Here is a 15,388-nt window from a genome sequence, read left to right on the forward strand (position 1 = left end):
TTTAAATGGGTTATCTCAAGTTTGGACGTTATCTCCTATCTTCTGAATAGGGGATAACTTTCCAGTCCCTGGAACCCTCTATGATTTTTAGAACTGGAGGTCTGTAGAGCACACTGTAAATGGAGCTGTGGTTGATCATGCACACTGCCACACCTTTCACACGTGAGTCCTCAAGTAAGGCCAGCGTCACACCTAACGTATAAAAATACGGTCCGTATTTTACGTCCGAGATACGCAGAAATGTTCATTAACAGTGATCCTTATGTCATCCGTATTCAATGCGAGGATGCGATTTTTTCTCCTAAAAGTATCCGTGTGTCATCCTTATGACATCCGTACGGCAAGATTTTCTCGCCGGCTTGCAAAATGGACATATAATGGATCCATGGGCTCAATTATTCATGAAAACATATAAACAGTCTATATATATATATATATATATATATATATATATTATATATATATATCGGTGAGACACATATATATATATAGTTATATTTCATACAGAGCTAGATAGCAGAAAAGCCGGTAATTCAATTGTCGGCTTTTGCTAAATCACTACCGAACCTGACAGGATATGAGACATCCTGTCGGGTTTGGTATTGATTTATCAAAAGCCGACAACTGAATTACCGGCTTTTCTGCTATCTAGCGCTGTATGAAATATATATATATATATACACTCACCGGCCACTTTATTAGGTACACCATGCTAGTAACGGGTTGGACCCCCTTTTGCCTTCAGAACTGCCTCAATTCTTCGTGGCATAGATTCAACAAGGTGCTGGAAGCATTCCTCAGAGATTTTGGTCCATATTGACATGATGGCATCACACAGTTGCCGCAGATTTGTCGGCTGCACATCCCAAAGATGCTCCATACAAGGCAGGATGGATCCATGCTTTCATGTTGTTTACGCCAAATTCTGACCTTACCATCCGAATGTCGCAGCAGAAATCGAGACTCATCAGACCAAGCAACGTTTTTCCAATCTTCTACTGTCCAATTTCGATGAGCTTGTACAAATTGTAGCCTCAGTTTCCTGTTCTTAGCTGAAAGGAGTGGTACCCGGTGTGGTCTTCTGCTGCTGTAGCCCATCTGCCTCAAAGTTCGACGCACTGTGCGTTCAGAGATGCTCTTAGGCCTACCTTGGTTGTAACGGGTGGCGATTTGAGTCACTGTTGCCTTTCTATCAGCTCGAACCAGTCTGCCCATTCTCCTCTGACCTCTGGCATCAACAAGGCATTTCCGCCCACAGAACTGCCGCTCACTGGATTTTTTTTCTTTTTCGGACCATTCTCTGTAAACCCTAGAGATGGTTGTGCGTGAAAATCCCAGTAGATCAGCAGTTTCTGAAATACTCAGACCAGCCCTTCTGGCACCAACAACCATGCCACGTTCAAAGGCACTCAAATCACCTTTCTTCCCCATACTGATGCTCGGTTTGAACTGCAGGAGATTGTCTTGACCATGTCTACATGCCTAAATGCACTGAGTTGCCGCCATGTGATTGGCTGATTAGAAATTAAGTGTTAACAAGAAGTTGGACAGGTGTACCTAATAAAGTGGCCAGTGAGTGTATATATATATATATATATATATGTGTGTCAATGACATATATACTGTATATATATATATATATATATATATATATATATATATATACCTATACTTTGTGTAGATATTTATTTTAACTATTCTATTTTAACACCGCACTGAATTGCCAGTTTTTCTATAGGACACCGATGCGTATTTCTCGCTGATGTCACACTGATGGTCCGTGTGGTGTGCGAGTTTTTCTCGCACCAATACACTTGCATTGGCGTATTATACGGTGACAATCGCAGCATGCTGAGATTTCGTACGCATGTATAATACTGCCGAGAAAACAACGGATGATAGGAGCTGCACCATAGGTTAACTTTGGTCTGAATGCTATGTGTTTTTTTAACGCATAGCATCGGTCCATATTACACTCTAGTAAGACTCCGGCCTAACTCATTTACTAGAAGGATGATAAGCATTACCAAGTAAAGGAAAATTCACTCATCTGGGAGGTGGGGGATGTTATATTATGTGGACTGGTGGGGCTTGTGTGCCAGTCTATCCCTGATGCCAGGTGTCAGACCACCACCAATCTGATATCTATCCTAAGGATAGGTTATCAGTAGTGTTGAGCGATACCGTCCAATACTTGAAAGTATCGGTATCGGATAGTATCGGCCGATACCCGAAAAATATCGGATATCGCCGATACCGATACCCGATACCAATGCATTTCAATGGGACGCAAAGTATCGGAATGGTTCCCAGGGTCTGAAGGAGAGGAAACTCTCCTTCAGGCCCTGGGATCCATATTCATGTGTAAAATAAAGAATTAAAATAAAAAATATGGCTATACTCACCTCTCCGGTGGCCCCTGGATCTTACCGCTGTAAACGGGAGCCTTTGTTCCTAAGAATGAGCGCGTGAAGGGCCTTTGATGACGTCGCGGCTTCTGATTGGTCGCGTGACCGCTCATGTGACCGCTCACGCAACCAATCATAAGCCGCGACGTCAGCCGCGACGTCATCGAAGGTCCTTCACGGGCTCATTCTTAGGAACGGAGGCTCCCGGTTACAGCGGTAAGGTCCAGGGCCTGCCAGAGAGGTGAGTATATCCATATATATCCATATACTCACCTCTCCGGCGGCCCCTGGACCTTACCGCTGTAACCGGGAGCCTTTGTTCCTAAGAATGAGCCCGTGAAGGACCTTCGATGACGTCGCGGCTGACGTCGCGGCTTCTGATTGGTCGCGTGAGCGGTCACATGAGTATATCCATATTTTTTATTTTAATTCTTTATTTTACACATGAATATGGTTCCGATACCGATTCCTGATACCACAAAAGTATCAGAACTCGGTATCGGAATTCCGATACCGCAAGTATCGGCCGATACCCGATACTTGCGGTATCGGAATGCTCAACACTAGTTATCAGTATAGTAAGCCTGGAAAAGCCATTTAAATTGGATATTGTGTGCATAATAAGTATTTTACCTGTGCAAACTGTGCAAATGCATTAAAAAAACACTGTAATTTGATGTTACATGCATATATGACTAATAAAGAAAGGACGGTTGATGATAAATATGCCATTGTATGAAAAATATTTTCAAGTAAGTTCTTCATTCTTTCATATTTGTACATTTTATTATAATGATCAATATAATATTTCATTTTGTTATTTTTATTCAGGCATCTTCCACAAATGACATTTTAAAAAACTGCAGAAAAGAATACGAGGTAAGAGCAGTATCTAAGTACAGTTACCAAGTGCTGTTGGTTGCATGGAAGATGTGGTGACAAATAAATATTAGAAACCAGATTATGTTGAAAATTTAGAAAGAGGGAACTGGGAAGTATTGGATAAATTAAATCAAATCATGTCTAAAGAAACATGTTTTTAAAGCAGTCTTAAAAATGTGTGGTCTAAGTATTAATCGTATCGTCTGGGGTACTGCATTCCTGAAAACTGGCACAGCACAAAGGAAGTCTTAGATACGAAAGTGAGAGTATCAGATTATGAAGGATGTTAGTCTTAGATCAGTTGTAGAATAGAGCGTATGAGTAGGATGATAGACAGAGATCAAGGAAAGGAGATTGTCAGGACTCTGAACATTTTGATTACCTTTTGTGCATTACTGCTCTTTTCCAAGATGGTGTCTTTGGTCTCATGTGCACTGTGTCTTCCTGCTATATAACTCCACCCCAGCCTTTAGTCTGTGCTAGAGTATTCTGCCTTGCATCCAGCTCCTGATGACTCCCTGGCTTTGCACCTGCACCTGCTCCTGTGAACCTGTGTGGAGATGCTGTTACTCAGCTCTGAGTTTCTGCTGCATACATCGGTTTCCAATAATCCTCCATCTGGCTGCTTGTGTATGTTTCCATCTGCATTTGCTGGACATGTAAGCTATTGCTGCTCTGCTTAAACCTGAGACTTTTACCCAGGCCTCCCTGGTTCTGCTAAGATATTATTTGAACTGCCTTATAAGCATATCTATCTGTGTTTGGACTACCAAGGACTTATTCGTGTCAAGTATCCTCAAGAATAATTGTGCTTCATAGACTTTCTGTGTGATTGCATTTTCCTCTGAAGTTTCCTATAGACTGCTAAGCTGCGTTTAATATTTACTCCAAGTGTTGTGGCCTTGAGTTTTTCTCTGCACCTGTTTGAATCACCGTGTGATAATATAGACTTTACCACTTATAAAACTGTGTCCTGCAGTTGTCTTGTTGCATGCAAAGAGTCTCCTGAGTTATCCCTTATAATCATTACAGAGATGTAGGGTGGTGTAGAACTGAGAGAAATAAGTTTATATTGTTCTCTACTGGATTAGTAAAAAGTACAATGACTAGCTCAATGTGGAGGCAGCAGTGAAGCAGCTGAACAGAAATACAAACCTGGCTGCTGCATTCAGGATGGATTGAAGATTAGAAAGTTTGGTAAGAGGGAGACCGATCAATAGAGAATTGCAGTAGTTCCGATGAGAATCAATAAGAGCCACAATTAGAGTTTTTGCATTTTTAAAGGTGAGAAAGGCCAAATTCTGGAGAAGTTTTTAACATACAGGTAACATGAGTCAGTGATTGGACATGGGAAAGGAAAATTCCTTGTCAAATGTGACCCCAAGACATGCAGTAACGATTTTAGACAAAGTGGGGCCCTGGGCAAAAGTTTAAAGTAGGGCCCCAAAAGCTCACATATTGCACCATCACACAGAAACATTTTGGTTGTATTTAGATGTGCTGAGTTCATGCCGTTAAACAATTGTGAGCGACAATATTGAAGTTGTTTGACGCTTGTTTCCCGGCCTCTTTATACCGTCTGAGGAAGAGTAAATCACTAGTAGATCAATCTGTCCCCATACAGTATCATGTTATAAACAGCATACAGTATCTGCAGTATTCACTTGGTGATGTGCTGCTGATAACAATGATTTTTCTTCTGGCATAAACAATCCAATCACTCGATGAATAGGCAGCATTTTGCTTGTTTAGAATAATGCACTACATAAAAGAATGACCCAATTATATATCATACATCAGTCATATTTAACTCCCTTGCGGCTCTTTAAGATGGGTCAGTATAAAACATCGGAATGTTTGAGATGTCATTCGCTGGAAGCAAACTTTATACACATGGTATGGGGTTGCCCCATTATTCAGTCTTACTGAAGCCAGGTAACGTCGCTGTTGACTTCTTTAGTACAATCCCCCTGTTCCTTTCAATCCCTTAGTTTGCTTATTTGGGGTGATAGATGATGAAGCCTGGGGACACTATGTTAAAATTTTTCTACGTGAGACACTCTTTCTGGCTAGGAAGGTGTTGGCATTGCGTTGGATGGGTAATGTACAGCCCTCTCTCGGGACGTGGATAGAATTGGTAAACCCGATCATACCGTATGAGCGGACATTATATCAAAACAGGGGCTGCTTAATGAAGTTTGATAAGATTTGGGACAGGTGGAACTCTTCTTGTCTTACTATATCAGGACATGGTGGCCTGTTGTGAACTCTATTTTTGGGCTCCCTCTAGTGGTCACAAGCGGTACTGTGTAGTGTTGTCTTTCTGCAGGTTGCAGCATCAGCTGGTTGGTTATCCTGGTTGGTTTCCTATTTAGCCCACCTGGATACTCAGTTCCTTGCCTGCTATCAATGTATTCAGTGCTCTTCAGATTCCTTGTGTCTACCTTGCTCCCAGTCTCTCCAAGACAAGCTAAGTTTTTGTTTGATCATTTTTTGATTATCAGCGTTCATTATGTTTTTAGTCCAGCTCGCTAAAATGTGATTTCCTCGCTTGCTGGTTGCTCTAGGGGACTGAGTTTCTCCCCCCACACCGTTAGTTGGTGTGGGGGTTCTTGAAATCTCAGAGTGGATATTTTGTAAGGGTTTTTTACTGACCGCATAGATTCCCTTTTCTATTTTCTGCTATCTAGTATTAGTGGGCCTCATTTGCTGAATCTGCTTTCACCCCTGTGTATGTGCCTTCCTCTTACCTCACCGTTATTATTTGTTGGGGGCTTCTATATCTTTGGGGATTATTTCTCTGGAGGCAAGAGAGGTCTTTCTTTCTCTCTAGGGGTAGTTAGTTCCTCAGGTTGGCTCGAGACGTCTAGGATTTTTAGGCACGTTCACCGGCTACTTCTACTGTGTTTGGATAGGTTCAGATTTGCGGTCAGTCCAGTTTGCCACCTCCCTAGAGCTTGTCCTATGTTTGTTACTTAGCTGGAGTAATTTGTGATCCTCAACCACTAAGGATCATAACAGTATAGCAGGCCAAAAAGTGTTTAATGCATCGCAGAAGTGGGATAAAAAGAAGACCTGAGTACATTTTTTTTTTTCCTCCCGCTTTTCCTTTGCTGCAGTCTGTTTAGCTTCTTTCATCCCCTTGAACTCTGGGTGGTTTTGAGCTCAGCTGCAGACATGAATGCTCAGACTCTGACTTCTAGTGTGGATCATCTTACTGCACAGGTGCAAAGTATTCAGGATTTTGTTATTCATAGCCCTATGTCAGAACCAAAGATACCCATTCCTGAGTTGTTTTCTGGAGATAGATCTAGGTTCCTAAATTTTAAGAATAATTGTAAGTTATTTCTATCTCTGAGACCTCGTTCCTCTGGTGATTCCGCTCAGCAAGTTAAAATTGTTATCTCCTTGTTGCGTGGCGACCCTCAAGATTGGGCCTTCTCTCTGGCGCCAGGAGATCCTGCATTGCTTAATGTAGATGCATTTTTTCTGGCTCTTGGACTGCTTTATGAGGAGCCTAATCTTGAGAATCAGGCAGAAAAAGCGTTGCTGGCTATCTCTCAAGGTCAGGATGAAGCTGAGGTGTATTGTCAAAAATTTCGGAAATGGTCGGTGCTTACTCAATGGAATGAGTGTGCCCTGGCTGCAAATTTCAGAGAACGTCTTACTAAGGCCGTTAAGAATGTTATGGTGGGGTTTCCCACCCCTGCAAGTCTGAGTGATTCTATGGCTTTAGCTATTCAGGTTGATCGGCGTTTGCGGGAGCGCAAATCTGCTCATCCTTTGGCGGTATTTTCTGAACAGAGACCTGAGTCTATGCAATGTGACCAAACTCTGAACAAAATTAAGTGACAAAGTCATAGACGTCAAAATGGCTTGTGCTTTTACTGTGGTGATTCTACTCATGTTATCTCAGCATGCTCTAAACGCTTAAAAAAAATCGCTAAACCTGTCACCATTGGTACTATACAGCCTAAATTTATTTTGTCTGTTACTTTGATTTGTTCTTTGTCATCCTACCTGGTTATGGCTTTTGTGGATTCGGGTGCTGCCCTGAATCTGATGGATTTGTCGTTTGCCAGGCGCTGTGGTTTTGTCCTGGAGCCTTTGGAATTTCCTATTCCTCTGAGGGGAATTGATGCTACGCCATTGGCTGAGAATAAGCCTCAGTATTGGACGCAAATGACCATGTGCATGACTCCCGTACATCAGGAGGTGATTCGCTTCCTTGTTCTGCATAATTTGCATGATGTTGTTGTTTTGGGTCTGCCATGGCTGCAAGCTCATAATCCAGTTTTAGATTGGAAAGCTATGTCAGTGTCAAGTTGGGATTGTCAGGGAATTCATGGCGATACTCCGTTGGTGTCTATTGCTTCTTCCACTCCTTCTGAGGTCCCTGAGTTTTTGTCTGACTACCAGGATGTATTTGATGAGCCCAGGTCCAGTGCCCTGCCCCCTCATAGGGATTGTGACTGTGCTATAAATTTAATTCCTGGTAGTAAATTCCCTAAGGGACGACTTTTTAATTTGTCTATACCAGAGAATGCCGCGATGCGGAGTTATATAAAGGAGTCTTTGGAGAAGGGACATATTCGCCCATCCTCTTCCCCTCTTGGTGCAGGATTTTTTTTTGTGGCCAAGAAGGACGGTTCTTTGAGACCTTGTATAGATTATCGTCTTCTGAATAAAATCACAGTCAAATTTCAGTATCCTTTGCCACTATTGTCTGATTTGTTTGCTCGGATTAAGGGTGCCAGTTGGTTCACCAAGATAGATCTCCGTGGTGCATATAATCTTGTGCGCATTAAGCAGGGAGATGAATGGAAAACAGCATTTAATACGCCCGAAGGCCATTTTGAGTACTTAGTGATGCCTTTTGGACTCTCTAATGCTCCTTCTGTGTTTCAGTCCTTCATGCATGACATCTTCCGAGAATATCTGGATAAATTTATGATTGTTTATCTGGATGACATTTTGGTCTTTTCTGATGATTGGGAGTCCCATGTGAAGCAGGTCAGGATGGTGTTTCAGGTCCTGCGTGCTAATGCTTTATTTGTGAAGGGCTCAAAATGCCTCTTCGGAGTACAGAAGGTCTCCTTTTTGGGTTTTATTTTTTCTCCTTCTACTGTGGAGATGGACCCAGTCAAGGTCCAGACTATTCATGACTGGACTCAGCCCACGTCTGTTAAGAGTCTTCAGAAGTTCTTGGGTTTTGCTAATTTTTACCGTCGTTTCATCGCTAATTTTTCTAGCGTGGTTAAACCTTTGACGGATTTGACCAAGAAGGGTTCTGATGTGACTAATTGGTCTCCTGCGGCCGTGGAGGCCTTTCGGGAGCTGAAGCACCGGTTTTCTTCAGCTCCAGTCTTATGTCAGCCAGATGTCTCTCTCCCCTTCCAGGTCGAGGTTGATGCTTCTGAGATTGGAGCAGGGGCTGTTTTGTCGCAGAGAATCTCTGAGGGCTCTGTGATGAAGCCATGTGCTTTCTTTTCAAGAAAGTTTTCGCCTGCCGAGCGGAATTATGATGTTGGTAATCGGGAGTTGTTGGCTATGAAGTGGGCATTTGAGGAGTGGCGACATTGGCTCGAAGGAGCTAAACATCGTGTGGTGGTCTTGACTGATCACAAAAATCTGATTTACCTTGAATCTGCCAAGCGCCTGAATCCTAGACAGGCTCGTTGGTCGTTGTTTTTCTCCCGTTTCAACTTCGTGGTCTCATACCTGCCTGGTTCGAAGAACGTGAAAGCTGATGCACTTTCTAGGAGTTTTGTGCCTGACTCTCCGGGAGTTTCTGAGCCGGCTGGTATTCTCAGAGAGGGAGTGATTTTGTCTGCCATTTCCCCAGATTTGCGACGGGTGCTGCAGAATTTTCAGGCAGATAGACCTGACCGTTGTCCACCAGAGAGACTGTTTGTCCCGGATAGATGGACCAGCAGGGTTATTTCCGAGGTTCATTCTTCGGTGTTGGCGGGTCATCCTGGGATTTTTGGTACCAGAGATTTGGTGGCTAGGTCCTTCTGGTGGCCTTCCTTATCGCGGGATGTGCGTTCCTTTGTGCAGTCCCAGATTTGTGCTCGGGCTAAGCCTTGCTGTTCTCGTGCCAGCGGTTTGCTTTTGCCTTTGCCTGTTCCGAAAAGGCCTTGGATGCACATTTCCATGGATTTTATTTCGGATCTTCCAGTATCTCAGAAAATGTCTGTCATCTGGGTGGTGTGTGATCGTTTTTCCAAGATGGTCCATTTGGTGCCCTTGCCTAAGTTGCCTTCTTCCTCCAATTTGGTTCCTCTATTTTTTCAGAATGTGGTTCGCTTGCACGGCATTCCTGAAAATATTGTGTCTGATAGAGGATCCCAGTTTGTGTCCAGGTTTTGGCGGACTTTTTGTGCTAAGATGGGCATTGATTTGTCTTTTTCGTCGGCCTTCCATCCTCAGACTAATGGCCAAACCGAGCGAACTAATCAGACGTTGGAAACTTATTTGAGATGTTTTGTTTCTGCTGATCAGGATGATTGGGTGACTTTTTTGCCTTTGGCCGAGTTTGCCCTTAATAATCGGGCTAGTTCTGCTACTTTGGTTTCGCCTTTTTTCTGCAATTCTGGTTTCCACCCTCGTTTTTCCTCTGGTCAGGTTGAGCCGTCTGACTGTCCTGGGGTGGATTCTGTGGTGGATAGGTTGCAGCAGATTTGGAACCATGTGGTGGGCAATTTGAGGTTGTCACAGGAGAAGGCTCAGCGCTTTGCCAACCGCCGCCGCGGTGTGGGTCCCCGACTTCGTGTTGGGGATTTGGTGTGGCTGTCTTCTCGGTATGTTCCTATAAAGGTCTCCTCTCCTAAATTCAAGCCTCGCTTCATCGGTCCTTATAAGATCTTGGAAATCCTTAACCCGGTGTCTTTTCGTTTGGATCTCCCAGCATCGTTTGCCATTCATAATGTGTTCCATAGGTCTTTGTTGCAGAGGTATGTGGTACCTGTGGTTCCTTCTGTTGAGCCTCCTGCTCCGATGCTGGTCGAGGGCGAATTGGAGTACGTGGTGGAGAAGATTTTGGATTCTCGTATCTCTAGACGGAGGCTTCAGTATTTGGTTAAGTGGAAGGGCTATGGTCAGGAGGATAATTCCTGGGTTGTCGCCTCTGATGTTCATGCGGCCGATTTGGTTTGTGCCTTCCACGTGGCTCATCCTGATCGCCCTGGGGGTCTTGATGAGGGTTCGGTGACCCCTCCTCAAGGGGGGGTACTGTTGTGAACTCTATTTTTGGGCTCCCTCTAGTGGTCACAAGCGGTACTGTGTAGTGTTGTCTTTCTGCAGGTTGCAGCATCAGCTGGTTGGTTATCCTGGTTGGTTTCCTATTTAGCCCACCTGGATACTCAGTTCCTTGCCTGCTATCAATGTATTCAGTGCTCTTCAGATTCCTTGTGTCTACCTTGCTCCCAGTCTCTCCAAGACAAGCTAAGTTTTTGTTTAATCATTTTTTGATTATCAGCGTTCATTATGTTTTTAGTCCAGCTCGCTAAAATGTGATTTCCTCGCTTGCTGGTTGCTCTAGGGGACTGAGTTTCTCCCCCCACACCGTTAGTTGGTGTGGGGGTTCTTGAAATCTCAGAGTGGATATTTTGTAAGGGTTTTTTACTGACCGCATAGATTCCCTTTTCTATTTTCTGCTATCTAGTATTAGTGGGCCTCATTTGCTGAATCTGCTTTCACCCCTGTGTATGTGCCTTCCTCTTACCTCACCGTTATTATTTGTTGGGGGCTTCTATATCTTTGGGGATTATTTCTCTGGAGGCAAGAGAGGTCTTTCTTTCTCTCTAGGGGTAGTTAGTTCCTCAGGCTGGCTCGAGACGTCTAGGATTTTTAGGCACGTTCACCGGCTACTTCTAGTGTGTTTGGATAGGTTCAGATTTGCGGTCAGTCCAGTTTGCCACCTCCCTAGAGCTTGTCCTATGTTTGTTACTTAGCTGGAGTAATTTGTGATCCTCAACCACTAAGGATCATAACAGTGGCCTGGTTGAAACGCATTAATACATACTTTACGGCATCAGATAGTAATTATAATATATATAGATATTGGGCAGCAGATTAGGATAAGATAGTTATGACTTAATTGGTTGAATAATGAGGAGGAGAGAGGAAGGAGAATACTTCCCCCCTCTTTTTTTTTTCTTTTCTTTTCCTCTTCTTTTCCCTCTTTTTTGGATACATCCTACCAGGCCGACATGAAGATATGTAATGTTTTCTATTCACTTGACCAGTGGTTTATTATATACATAGCACATGAATAATTTAATGCACAAATTTGTTGTCCATTTGTAATTACCTTGACAAGTGTACTTATGCTGGCTTGGATGCACAAATATGTATATGTTGTTACTGTTTTGGTTAATAAATGAATAAAAAAAAAAAAAAAGAATATTGCACTACATAGTCCTTCACATAGCATAATGCACTTCCATAGTCTTCCATATAGTATAATGCACCCAATATTCCTTCATATAATATAATGTGCCCCATAATCCTCCTCATAGTATATTGTGCCCAATAGTCCTTCATAAAGTATAATGCATTCCCCATAGTCTTTCATACAGTATAATGTACCCTATAGTCCTCTGTAGAGTATAATGCAGTGCCCATATAGTATAGATAGTATAATGCACTCCCCGTAGTCCTTGATAGAGTATAATGCAGCTTCTATATACATATAGAATAGTGCACAGCACAGAGTCCTTGATAGAGTATAATTCACTCCTCATATAGTACATATAGTAAAATACACAGCCTAAAGTCCTTGATAGAGTATAATGTAAAATGACACCATAGCCCCATAAATACAATATGATGTCCCCACTGCTTCCTATATATAGTATGAGGCTTTACAGTTTTCTATATATACTATTGCTCCCCACAAATAGTATGTCTCCAAAATCCCCTATATAGTATGATAGTCCCCTACCGCTCTCTAATTGCGATATTACGTATCTCACAGCTTCCTGTATATAGTATGATGATCCCACATCCCCTCTATATATAGTATCATGTCCCTACAGCCTCCTATATGGAATATGGTGGCCCCTTAGCCCCCACATGATGGTCCCCAGTTTATTTTATTTATATATAATATATAGTATGAAGGTATCCCACTGCCCCACATATATAGTATGATGGTCCCCAGAGCCCCACATATATAGTATATATAGTGCGATGGCCCCAGTTCCCACCATAAATATAGTACGATGGCACCAGTTGCCCACATATATAGTACTATAGCCCCAGTACTCCCCACATATCTAGTATGATGGTGCCCCAGTTCTCCCCCTATATATAGTATGACGGCCCCAGTTATCCCTATATATACAGCTCAGGGTGGGCCATTTATATGGATACACCTAAATAAAATGGGAATGGTTGGTGGTATCAACTTCCTGTTTGTGGCACATTAGTATATGGGAGGGGGACAAATTTTCAAGATGGGTGGTGACCATTGCAGCCATTGTGAAGTCATCCATTTTGGATCCAACTTTATTTTTTCCAATAGGAAGAGGGTCATGTGACATATCAAACTTATAACTTATTGAGAATTTCACAAGAAAAACAATGGCGTGTTTGTTTTTAATGTAACTTACTTCTTTCATGAGTTATTTACAAGGTTATGACTCCTAATAAAATGTGTTCAAAGTGCTGCCCATTGTGTTGGATTGTCAGTGCAACCCTCTTCTCCCACTCTTGACACTCTGATAGCAACACCACAGAAGAAAAGCTAGCACAGGCTTCCAGTATCCATTGTTTCAGATGCTGCACATCTTGTATCTTCACAGCATAGACAATTGCCTTTAGATGACCCCAAAGATAAAAGTCTAAGGGGGTCAGATCGGGAGACCTTGGTGGCCATTCATCTGGCCCACGACGACCATCATGATCTTCAGGAGGGCAAATTTCCAACGGATGAGAGAGGATCTTGGTGCAATTAACTGGGACGATATCCTGAGACATAAAAGTACACAAAGAAAATGGGAGACATTTATTAGCATCCTGGATAGGACCTGTGCACAGTATATACCGTATGGGAATAAACATACTAGAAATAGGAGGAAACCAATATGGCTAAATAAAGCTGTAAGGGGCGCAATAAGTGACAAAAAGAAAGCATTTAGAGAATTAAAGGAAGTAGGTAGTGAGGAGGCATTAAATAAATACAAAAAAGTAAATAAATTATGTAAAAAGCAAATCAAGGCAGCAAAGATTGAGACAGAGAGACTCATTGCTAGGGAGAGCAAAAATAACCCCAAAATATTCTTTAACTACATAAATAGTAAGAAACTAAAAAATGATAGTGTTGGCCCCCTTAAAAATAGTCTGGGTGAAATGGTGGATGAGGAGGAGGAAAAAGCCAATATGCTAAATGACTTTTTTTCATCAGTATTTACAAAAGAAAATCCTATGGCAGCCAATATGACTAGTGATAATAATTCCGAATTTAATGTTACCTGCTTAACCCAGCAGGAAGTACGGCGGCGTCTAAAAATCACAAAAATTGACAAATCTCCGGGCCCGGATGGGATACACCCCCGAGTACTGCAGGAATTAAGTACAGTCATTGATAGACCATTATTTTTAATCTTTAAAGAGTCCATAATAACAGGGTCTGTACCACAGGACTGGCGTATAGCAAATGTGGTGCCAATATTCAAAAAGGGGACAAAAACTGAACTCGGAAATTATAGGCCAGTAAGTTTAACCTCTACTGTGGGTAAAATCCTGGAGGGCATTCTAAGGGATGCTATACTGGAGTATCTGAAGAGGAATAACCTCATGACCCAGTATCAGCACGGGTTTACTAGGGACCGATCATGTCAGACTAATTTGATCAGCTTCTATGAAGAGGTAAGTTCCGGTCTGGACCAAGGGAACCCAGTAGATGTAGTGTATATGGACTTTTCAAAAGCTTTTGATACGGTGCCACACAAAAGGTTGATACATAAAATGAGAATAATGGGGATAGGGGAAAATATGTGCAAGTGGGTTGAGAGTTGGCTCAGGGATAGGAAACAAAGGGTGGTTATTAATGGAGCACACTCGGACTGGGTCACGGTTAGTAGTGGGGTACCGCAGGGGTCAGTATTGGGCCCTCTTCTTTTTAACATATTTATTAATGACCTTGTAGGGGGCATTCAGAGTAGAATTTCAATATTTGCAGATGACACTAAACTCTGCAGGGTAATCAATACAGGGGAGGACAATTTTATATTACAGGCTGATTTATGTAAGCTAGAAGCTTGGGCTGATAAATGGCAAATGAGCTTTAATGGGGATAAATGTAAGGTCATGCACTTGGGTAGAAGTAATAAGATGTATAACTATGTGCTTAATTCTAAAACTCTGGGCAAAACCGTCAATGAAAAAGACCTGGGTGTATGGGTGGATGACAAACTCATATTCAGTGGCCAGTGTCAGGCAGCTGCTACAAAGGCAAATAAAATAATGGGATGCATTAAAAGAGGCATAGATGCTCATGAGGAGAACATAATTTTACCTCTGTACAAGTCACTAGTTCGACCACACTTAGAATACTGTGCACAGTTCTGGTCTCCGGTGTATAAGAAAGACATAGCTGAACTGGAGCGGGTGCAGAGAAGAGCGACCAAGGTTATTAGAGGACTGGGGGGGTCTGCCATACCAAGATAGGTTATTACACTTGGGGCTATTTAGTTTGGAAAAACGAAGACTAAGGGGTGATCTTATGTTAATGTATAAATATATGAGGGGACAGTACAAAGACCTTTCTGCTGATCTTTTTAATCATAGACCGGTGACAGGGACAAGGGGGCATCCTCTACGTCTGGAGGAAAAAAGGTTTAAGCATAATAACAGACGCGGATTCTTTACTGTAAGAGCAGTGAGACTATGGAACTCTCTGCCGTATGATGTTGTAATGAGTGATTCATTGCTTCAATTTAAGAGGGGACTGGATACCTTTCTGGAAAAGTGTAATATTACAGGGTATATATATTAGATTCCTTGATAAGGCGTTGATCCAGGGAACTAGTCTGATTGCCGTATGTGGGGTCGGGAAGGAATTTTTTTCCCCATGATGGAGCTTACTCTTA

The 15,388-nt window shown here is 42.5% G+C and overlaps 1 protein-coding gene across 6 annotated transcripts in view; it reads left to right on the forward strand.

Moving 5' to 3' along the window:
• RECK (reversion inducing cysteine rich protein with kazal motifs) overlaps window positions 1–15,388 on the forward strand; it is a 1,181,658-nt gene that overhangs the window by 481,401 nt on the left and 684,869 nt on the right. For all 6 annotated transcript variants that reach the window (XM_077269439.1, XM_077269433.1, XM_077269437.1 and 3 more), the window contains one exon: window positions 3,240–3,287. In XM_077269439.1, coding sequence (XP_077125554.1) covers window positions 3,240–3,287 — 48 coding nt within the window. The remainder of the gene's footprint in view (window positions 1–3,239; window positions 3,288–15,388) is intronic.

Source organism: Ranitomeya variabilis, chromosome 6 (genome assembly GCF_051348905.1).
Source record: "Ranitomeya variabilis isolate aRanVar5 chromosome 6, aRanVar5.hap1, whole genome shotgun sequence".
NCBI lineage: Eukaryota > Metazoa > Chordata > Amphibia > Anura > Dendrobatidae > Ranitomeya > Ranitomeya variabilis.